At 40.1% G+C, this 10,890-nt stretch overlaps 1 protein-coding gene across 1 annotated transcript; it reads left to right on the top strand.

Annotated features, from left to right (window-relative positions):
* The first annotated feature begins 2,003 nt into the window (after positions 1–2,003).
* LOC126608692 (protein CUP-SHAPED COTYLEDON 3-like) lies at positions 2,004–5,939 on the top strand. Its single transcript, XM_050276665.1, has 3 exons — positions 2,004–2,519; positions 3,850–4,127; positions 5,386–5,939. The coding sequence occupies exons 1-3, from the start codon at positions 2,318–2,320 to the stop codon at positions 5,836–5,838; spliced, it is 933 nt and encodes a 310-aa protein (XP_050132622.1). The 5' UTR covers positions 2,004–2,317; the 3' UTR covers positions 5,839–5,939.
* Positions 5,940–10,890: the final 4,951 nt, after the last annotated feature.

The following is a 10,890-nucleotide window of genomic DNA, read 5'->3' as shown; positions in this document are numbered from 1 at the left end:
AAAAAGTTTATACAACCTAAGGATTGTGGGTTATAACATTCAAACCTAACTCAACGTCATTCGAGGGAATGATCGAAAGGGAAATTTGGGAATCATCCGAGGGGTGACAATGATTCCCGACCCTAAGTACACTTACTTATATCATGAACCAACGTACGAAGTGAAGTACATTCTACAATAGCATGTGTTAAGCAACTGTGGATGAGGCATCCAGACTAGAAAATCCTCAAGAGGAATTTTATTCCAACGGAGCTTCAATACGCAGAAGTGCCTTAGCCAAGTCAGCTAAGTATAATTTGACTGGAAATGCTCAAGTCCAACACATAGGGTATGACAAAAGAATTCTAAAGGTGTTTTCGACCCACATACAATCAACTAATCCCTAAAGAACTTTTGTTTAGGATTCACTCTGGACGGACAAGCAATTCGGACTAAGAATGAAGCCTCTTTTTTGTGACACGTTACAACTACTTAAATCTTTTAACCTAGAATGGGACAAGAATAAGGAAGAAACATAATCAACAAACAAGTCAACTCAAACATGTCAGACTGACTTTAAAAGTTAAAGGCCATTCTAAGTATGATTGAACACTTTCTCATCCTTATATGACCAATACATTAAAGCAGATATGGGGCAAAAAGTTCTCATGGGATTAGTACCCAATGTCGCAGTAAGGTGGTACTCTGATTATTGCAATGATAATCTTTACAAACGCTAAGTTTAGGAGGTGATATTTTTCCATTCAATGTTATGATGTAGGGGATTTCAAGTTCTGTCCATGGCCTACAAGCTTACCCATGTTTCGCCTCAATACTCGATTACTTCAAAGTTAGTTTACTTCAGAAAGATTGTTGGATTAAACTATATCCTGCGATAAGGAAGCAAATGATGAAAAGTTCCAAGTGTTTTACTCTAACAGGCTTAATGATTTAGCAAAATAAACTTAGCAAAATATTTCCTAAGGCATCTAAGTCTTTATAGGAATGTATAGGTGCACCTCGCATCTAGTTTTTCAACTATGTATTTGGAACTTCATCTAGGGATTTAAAGTATGATTCGAAGCTCCAAAAGATAAAGTCATTGATAGACAGGCAAGCAGGACTAGCCAGACTTGGCTAGTTCGAATTAAACAAGCAATTGTACTCTCAATTTCCTCCTAGATAATCTCTGCATTTAATGGGGATTACTTTATTTACAAAGACTCTTAATATTTCTACGAATACTATAGCTTGGGTATTTATCAAGGGACAACTTTCCAAGTCTTCTATGATCCATGACTCTAAGGAGATTCTCTTAATCTTCTCCACAAGACCACTACACACATATGCTCTATACACCTAACATAGGCTTATCTCTCATACATCGCTATCTACGCGTAGACATGTCCATAAAGAAACTCATATTTTTAATGTTTCACCATAGGTTATTTGTCAAGAAGGTTCACGATGTATTGCACATAACACCATTAATCTTTCTTAGAACTACACTCGTGGCTTGATTTTTTTTCCCAGAGATATGCATGCAGTCCTATTCGAATTCAATCACACTACCAAATCAACCTTATTCTCCCCTCGTTGAAGATCATGGAAAATTTAGAAATGAATTTCGCCCACTACCACATAAGTCTATTCTTAAATTCAAATCCAACCAAATAAGTGGAAATGGCGTAATGCATTTTGACGTATGTGAGCATAGACTAGGTAGAGTACCATATATAGGATGGGCCAAATGATATATGTACGTGTGGCGTTACTGTTGAATGTTAATATAGGCCAGGGCAGAGAGCATAGACTAGCTAGGGTGCCTAGGTAGCTGTTAAAGGAAGATAATACATATATATTATATATGCTCACACACGCACGCATAAATCTCTGCAATTAACTTTTGCATTTACTACAACACCGAGTGACCCACACTCACCCCCACACGATCCTGCTCTTTCCCTCTCACCGCTCTTCCTCGAACCTGCCTCCTCTCTCGTAACTCAACGCTCATCACAACAGTCTCTCTTGGTTTTCACAATTTTAAAATGTTTAATTTAATCATGCGGTTTTGGATTTTGGGAATGTACTCCACCACCACTTACTCTTAATTTCCTTGATCCATTCGCCATATTTACTTTGTTTTTCGGTTTCAGTGTTCCTCCTCCTCCTCCAAATCCCGGCCCTATCTCCACTCTATATATTCATTGCAACCACCACCTTCGCTTCATTAGCATAAAGAGCTGAGAGCTCGAGAGCAGTCTTTTGTTTTAGTTAATTACCTGAATTATATAGCTATTCTGGTTTGGAAAATATAGATTGTATAATATTGGGAATGGAAGAAATTATGAGTGAGCTGATGCGTGGGAGTGGGGAAGGCGTAAATGAACATGGTATGCAGCCAGGGTTCCGGTTCCATCCGACGGACGAGGAGCTCATAACCTTTTTTCTGGCTTCCAAGGTCTACAATGGCTCCTTCTGCGGCGTCCGCATTGCTGAGGTCGACCTTAACCGATGCGAGCCATGGGAGCTCCCAGGTATACTCTTATTACTTTATGCTGCCATTCGAATTTCAGTGGCTTGGCCAGCTAAGCTAATAACATCATATCTGCACTATCTTCATGGAATTTTAACGACGACAATTCAACAAGTTCCTAATTAGTAGAATTTATGTCGGGTTCATTATTTCCCATTAGTTGGTAAATCAATGTTATATCTTATAACTGTAGATGCTGCTTGTGGTGCTTAATCAATTAGCAAATCGACAAAAGTAATAAATGTCTGGAGTTTGAAGCAAGACACAAACAATCATTTTATCTCATATATATATATATATATATATATATATATATATATATATATATATATATATATATATCCAGTGGCAGTGCCATGAAGTTATTAGTTGTCCATGATTTCAATAGTTTCTTTAACTTTAAAATATATCTGTATATTTGTGTATAACTCCCAAACCGAAAGAATGAGTCAAAAGCATTGAATTATAAACTGCAACTTCTTTTGTGCAACCAAATAAATTGTTTGTAGATTTTCTTCTTTCTTTCCTTCGTTTTTCAGGAAAAATAATGAAAATGATTTAAAATTTTTTAGTTTTAACGAAAATTAAAAAATAAAAGGTAAAGTAAATTGTATCATAATTGTTAATTTTTTTAATATAAAAATATAATTTTTTATTAAAATAAACAATATCGAAAGTTTTTCGATAAAATTCTCTTATCTTTCTTCTTCTATTTTTCGTGTTCGATAAAAAACTTCACTCAACTAACATATATATGCAATATAACAAACTTCACTCGGTAGGCCTCGCAAAACTAACATATATATGCAATATAACTCGGCATGGTACTCAGTAGAAATTCAACAAATGAAGTTTTTGTTTGCTAAAATTATGTGACCTCATTGGCGAAGAGTTAATGCATTCCTTGTTCAGCTGAATATATCTTTGGCAGTTGAGTGGGCATGCGTGTATGGCTCTGGCCAGAAAATCTATCTCCTCCTGCACGCAATTGCATACCCAGCAGTGCAGAGCAGCCGCCAATCATTATTTAATGTGGATCCGACAAATTACAATCACTTTATAAATGTGTCGACTCTTTTGGCTTTGGCTTGGCTTAATTACCCAGGCTAGGCCACGTTAGGCTATCCGTTTCATGCAATCATGTATCATGGAAAGTAACGCATATATATGAAATCAACTGTTACAGTGATACTCTAAAAATGAACATTGTTCTTGTGTAGTATTTATGTATATAACAAACATTATTAGACCGAAGCGTCTGGAGACGAGATGAGAATTTATTTCATGCAAGTATGATGTGATTTAACTTTTGAATGATGGTGGTGGTGCAGACGTGGCAAAGATGGGAGATAGAGAGTGGTACTTCTTCAGCTTGAGGGACAGAAAGTACCCAACAGGGATGAGAACCAACAGAGCGACCGGAGCCGGCTACTGGAAGGCCACCGGCAAAGACAGACAAGTCTTCAGTGCGTCCACCGGAGCCTTACTTGGCATGAAGAAGACCCTTGTCTTCTACAAAGGCAGAGCTCCGAGGGGCCACAAGACCAAGTGGGTCATGCACGAGTACCGTCTCGACGGCCACTTCTCCTCCTACCGCCACGCCTGCAAGGTATGGACCCCCACAACAACTACCTCCACACGTGCACATGCACACCTATCACCTAATGTCTCCCGTCACTGTGTTTGTGCGTGGAATCCAATTTAATTACCCGTCTAGTCTACATTGGAAATTTTGCTTTGCTTTTTATTGATTTACCTGCTGCAACTGCAAATTTCACCCTCTCATTTGTCGCTTTTAGGGGTTGACTTATTGTTCAGTCAGTATTTTCACTTTTTTTTTTTCATTTCATCACCAGTCTCTTGTCCTTTTTTTTTCTTCAGTTGAATGCGATTTGATTGATTTAACCAAGTAGCTGGAATTAGATTAGAGTTTGTCAAAGTATGTCTGTTCATCTTGTGTGTTCATCTTGAGCGATTAATTTTTATCAAATATTTTTTATATTTATTTAAAATAAAAATATTTAAAATAATTTTTTACTGTACAATACATAATAAAAAAAACACGATGTGAAGATCTTCAAGGTACTCATAAAGAGAATCTGACATCTTGCTCTTGGTGCCAAAAAGTTGAACCACTTTTTTTTTAATATAAAAAATAAAAAGTTGTACAACTTTGCCATATTTCTTACACAATAAAATATTTACTTATCTTAAGAATTGTTCCATTTTATTTTTAATTTTTAGTCTTATTTTGTTGAAAACTGTAAACTTTTTTCATAACTATTTTATTGAGTTTTAAAAATTTAGCATTTAATTTTAACTTTTCAAAGATCGAAAACTAAAAAGTATAGTTAAAAATTAAAAACAAAAAGATTTATAAACGATTTTAACTCATCATTTAAATTAGTTATTTAGATCATTTCCAACCCTTAGGCTAAAAGTCAAATTTTTTAGTCTGGAAAATTTGGTTTTTAGCCCAGAAACATCTTTTCTGCTCCAATCCTTTTGCCCTAAATTTCAGCCTGTAATTATTAAAGAATGAACTTAGGCTAATTTTTTTCTTAAATAAATTTTTTTTAAATAAATATGTAGATTATTGTAAATTAATTTTATGAACATTTTAATCTAAAAAAATTTAAATTCTGATAAATATTTGACATTTAGCCCGGGGGGAAAGCTAGGGGTATTTGGCCCAAAAATAACATTTGGCATTTAGCCTAAAATTTTAACATGGGTTGGAGAGTGTTTGGAGGGTAATTTGGGGGGTAATTTGGGGGGTAATTTGGCTTTTAGCCCAAACTTGGAGATGGTTTTATGCAGTTATGTGATATTGTAGTTCTTATATAATATATGCTTGTGTTTTGCAGGAGGAATGGGTGATATGCCGAATAAATCACAAATCTGGGGACAAGGAAAGCCCACTACTAGTTGATCATGAAGCTGCTGCTTCAATGAATTCAAATTGCAATTACCTGCCTCCATTGCTGGATCCATCTCCAGCATTAGCATTGCAAGAATCATGCCATGAATTTCAAAATCCAATGCAATTGCAAGTTGTTCCTCCTCCGATTCACCAAGACAATCATGACCCCTTCTCCTTCTTCCCAGCTATAAATGCCTTGCAAACACACCAATTACCCTCTTTTTCCAACTCCCTCCTTTTCAAGTCCTTTTCGAGCAAGATTGCAACAGCAGCAGTTCTACTAGTACTATTCCCAAACAGTGCAAGACTGAGCTGGCCAACTACTTTTCCCGTTTCCAAACACCGGACAACAGTAATAACAATAATAATAGAACCTGCAACAAATTGCATAACTTGAACTTCAGGGTGGAGCTGGAAAAGAATCATGCTCATCAGTATCAGCCAAACGCCCCCTATCATAATCGTCATCAATACAATGATCCGCTGCCGTTTGATTATTTGGACTACAGTACTAGTGTGCTGGGGTTCTCAGCAGCAGAGGCTATTACTACTACTATTACTGCGCGTGCGACTGTTCATGCTCATGATACGGCTCCCTCAGTTGCTTTCGACAAGGCCGGCTTTCAGACCATGTTAGATCTTCCTCCCATCAAACTCCCTGGAGAATCTTGCCGACCCTATGCATAATCATTAATGCTAGATCATGGATGGCAGTCAATATTATCGAGATATATATATTATTTGTATTGCAGGTATTGTAATAAAATGTGGTAGCTTGGTTAAATCTATACTACTGTTGATTGTAGAATATTTGGTGCTTCTTAATCAAGATGCATGGGAGTAATTGCTTATAATTAACTTTCAGGATCAACTGGGGTTTCTCTCTGTTGTATGTGACGCCATTGGAAGATTTATTCATCTAATTTTGACGTCACCTCAATTTAAGATTGGAATTGGGTGCCTTTTTTATTTGAAATTTGCATGCATGCTCTCTCGGTCACTCAGGGCACGTTTGTTTGGCCTTGTTAAGTTTCACTGAATTGGACTACTTAGCTAGGATTAGTAGTCCGCGTTTGGTGCAAGTAAGGATTGAGTGTCATGGGACTATGATGGACTCATGTCAACTAAATCCTTTGCTAGGTAGGCCTAGAGAGAGCACCCGATAAGGAGAGGATTTGTAATTCTGTCTCCCCGCTTCACCCCATGCCTGAGTCTCCATAGAACTAATTGCCCTCTTTTACTCAGTGCATTTTGTTGATGACTTCACGAGCATCCTCAACTCCACTCTCGACATCCCTAGGGGAGGATGCATCCTCAACTCCACTCTCGACATCCCTAGGGGAGGATGAGAAGGATGAGCCCATACTCGGGATGTGATCCTGATCTTATCGTTCGTCTGATTGATCTGTTCCAAAAGGTAGTCGTGCTTCTCTTGGAGCAGGGTGTTTGGGACATGGATGAGGTTCCCTACCTCATTCATTTCTCCCACACCAGTAAGTATGTCATTCATTTTCTCTTCCAGGATGAGGAGCATGGCCTTCTCTTCTCATCTTCTCCTTTGGAAGGTCGTCTCGGGTCTGCCCGAAATGGCCCTATCTTTCATTCTTCGACTGGTCATCTCTCTCGGTTGAGCACGGTCATGGAAAGCTTCTCTAGTCAATTGGGTAGAAAGCACAACCAAATCGTACCTATTTCCCACAGATGACACTAAATTGTTAACTCTCAAAACCTACAGGTTAACAAACTATTAATGCTTAAAACTTGCAAGTTAACAAATTAAAATAACAAACACTTGGATGGCTTTCAAATATGAAGTAAAACGAATCGAACTCAAAGATGTAAGTGGTTTATCCCTTAAAACTAGGCTACACTCACTGTGGTACTAGGATTTATATTGATATCAAAATTGAAAATAAAGCTCTGCTCATACAAGTTTACTCTCTTCTCTCAGTCTTTTAGCCCCTATTTGGAGGCATCCGCTCCTTTATATGGAACCTCAATGAACTATATTAGCTTCAAGTCAGCTCACTTGTTATTTAATGTGCCACCTATGTAGCCTAGGGTACCGACATCGTTTCTCTCACTTGGTCCTAAAATTCGGTGGGTAAGTGACATGCGCTTAACTTAGATAGCGTGTCTTGTTAGAATAGTATGAGCTGAGCACCTGCTCGACCTGGGTTATCCAATCTCGCCTGCCCGAGCATCATTTCGACTGCCTTTATATCTTATCCTAGGCATCCCTGTCACTAAAAGGTGGTCGTCGAGTGACATGATTGGCATCTGGACAGATGTGTCTGTATACATCGAAATTTCGTAAATAAATGTTGACCGATAAATCAAAGTGTCAACGCTCATGTATTACATAAATTTTACACGTAGCGTGTGACTCAACGAAAATTGAAATGAGTTGGAAAAGTCATCAAATAGGACACGTGTCAACACCTGACAGAAACGACTTATTTCATCTGAAATATTATATTCAAAATTAGGCCTTGGAAATTTCTATAAATACAAGCCCATTTCATTCATTTTGGGGAACCAATTCATATTACACCTTGAAGCTCTGAAGCTTTGAAACTCCGAAGCTCTCAAGCGTCCAGGTTCCCGAAGAATCAAGAAAGCCTTCTTCGTTCTTCGTTCATCGTTCTTCCAAGATCAAGCCCCGACGGCCCTTGAAGAAAGTGTTCTTCGTTCATCGTTCTTCCAAGATCAAGCCCCAACGGCCCTTTGGATCAACAATCATCCACCAATTCAAGATCAAGCTCCGACGGCCCTTGAAGAAAGTGTTCTTCGTTCTTCGTTCATCGTTCTTCCAAGATCAAGCCCCAACGGCCCTTGGATCAACCATCCACCAATTCAAGATCAAGCCCCGACGGCCCTTGAAGAAAGCACCATCGTTCATCATCCGTTCATCCAAGATCAAGCCCTAACGGCCCTTTGGATCAACAACATCGACAAATCCACACATCCAACCGTTCTTCAAGATTAAGCCCAAAAGCCCTTGAAGAGCCGTTCATCACTGTTCTTCAAGATTAAGCCCAAAAGCCCTTGAAAATCCGTTCATCACTGTTCTTCAAGATCAAGCCCAAAAGCCCTTGAAGATCTGTTCATCACCGTTATTCAAGATCAAGCCTTAACGGCCCTTGAAGAAACACTCATCCTCAAGATCAAGCCCCAACGGTTCCTTGAAGATCCGCTCAAATCCACCTTCAAAGATCAAGCCCACGGCCCTTTTAAGAAACTTCCAATAGTTCATCCAAGATCAAGCCTCGACGACCCTTGGATCAACGAAACATCCACAAATCAACACCTTACGGAGATCGAATCAAAGGATCAAAATAGAGAGAGATTGTAATCCAAAATCATCAAATACAAATATTTGTTTATGCACGTTGTTCTTGTCTCTTTCGTTTCAGGAATTTTTCGTGTTCACAAATTGAGGAGCTTTGTTGGTTCGTCAAGCGATCCGGGAGAGCTGTTCCTCACAATCTTCATAGCAAGGAGCCTTGACTGAGTAGTTGAAGAAGTCTGCAGGAAAGAAATCACGCATCGTGATGGGGATGGACGATTTATGTGTCGAAATTTCATCATCTTCAACACGTTCATGTTGCTTTGAAGGTTGATAAGAGCTGCTTTGCCCCCTTTCCGATTGGCAGACTTGTGGAGGAGACGTATGCTTCTTGTGCAATTTCTTAGGAGTGACTTGAGTCCATCCTTCAACTTTGCTTGTCTTGGAGGATTTTTTTTATTTTGATGTGACTGAACTTGAAATTGAATATTCAAGCTGCCTACGTACCCTTCCAAAGAAAGAGATCAAGTCAAAACGTAGTTCAAATCATACATTTTTTTTTCTTTTTTTTATGCCGTTTGCAATTTTAACTCATGCAGGCAAAGAGTGTTGGTGTCGTTTGCAGTTTCAACTCGTGCAGACAAGGAGCATTTGGTGCCGTGTTGCAGTTTCAACTCGTGCAGGCAAGGAGCGTTGGTGTTGCCATGGAGGACAAGATCGATGTGTACCCATGGCAGGACCTGAACCTAGAGGACGTTTCAACTCCTCCCATCCAATACATCATCTCTAGCGTCAACAGCGGCAGCGTGTCGGACGATTTCGTCTCAACTCGGATTTCCCGAGACGGCTCTTGAACCAGAAGCTCTAAAGGTGCACAAACCTCAGCCACATCAACAAGTCCACGTCCAAATCCTCAAAATCAACCTTCACCAGGACATCCACGCGGTGCCCAATCTCGTCGCCGCGCCGTCACTCTACAGTCCCTCACTGCTGCCGGAAGCTCCGGACAAAACCCATCTCCATCGCCTCCAGTTTTCTCCTCCGCAGATTCCTCCGCTTACTGGTGGTTCTTCCCCTACTATACGTCTCTGGCCTGCTCATGTGTGTGGGCCCGTTCTCTGGTCTAGTGGGTCATACCCCTCTTCCCGGTTCCGTTTACCGCAGTCACGAGATGTTTCAGCTGCTCTGGCCTCACATTTAGGCCAATAACTCGACTCCGATTGAGTTGTCCTCTGTATGGAGATTCAGAAGGAAGTTGAAAGAGCAGAAGCCTTGCCCACCTTCAGCTTCTGGACTACAATTAGATTCCCCAGGCCTTACTGGTTACTTAATTGTGGAGGTTAATGGTGGCCTTAACCAACAGCGCTCTGCGATTTGCAATGCTGTGGCCCCTGCTGGTCTTTTGAATACAGTTCTAGTTATTCCTCGCTTTGAATTCCATAACGTTTGGAGGGATACAAGCACGTTTACTAATATATACGATGAAGATCATTTCATAGCCACCCTTGAAGGCCATGTTAAAGTGGTTAAAGAACTACCGGAGATGCTGATGGATAAATTTGATCACAACATCTCTAACATACCAACCCTTCGTGTCCAAGCTTGGGCTCCTGTCCGTTATTACACAGGAGAAGTTTATCCTGTTCTGCAGAAGCAGGGGGTTATCCGCATGGCTCCATTTGCTAATAGATTGGCAAGGAATGTCCCACCTCTGCAAGAAGCTGATGTCGGAGACGCCGAACAAGGTCCTGGCTCTGGACGTCTACAATGACAAGATCAAGCACCTGTTTGAGCCCGAGAACGCGCACCCCTGGTCCGATCGTATCCAGTTCCACCGACTCAACATCAAGCAGGACTCGCGCCTCGAAGGCCTCATCAAAATGGCAAATCTGACGATTAATCTGACAGAACCTTTTGCCCCCGCTCTCCACCGTTTCTTCCATGACCGACCCATCATAAAAAATCACACTTCGTTTCAACTCCTCCACAATCGGGTCTCCATGCTCGAAGTCGTCACCGCCTTTGAATCGAAGCTGCATCAGTCAGGCGACAGATTCCAATCGAAGATCTCGGTGCCCAAACAGGTGCTGGTTGACCATTACCCAGAAGGCGAAGAATCAACTAATTTGTTGGCGAGGTTGAAGTTTCTGGTGATTGCAA

Source organism: Malus sylvestris, chromosome 16, assembly GCF_916048215.2.
Source record: "Malus sylvestris chromosome 16, drMalSylv7.2, whole genome shotgun sequence".
NCBI classification, from domain to species: domain Eukaryota; kingdom Viridiplantae; phylum Streptophyta; class Magnoliopsida; order Rosales; family Rosaceae; genus Malus; species Malus sylvestris.
The sequence above is the reverse complement of the archived record's forward strand: the minus strand, read 5'-3'. Positions and strand labels throughout refer to the sequence as shown.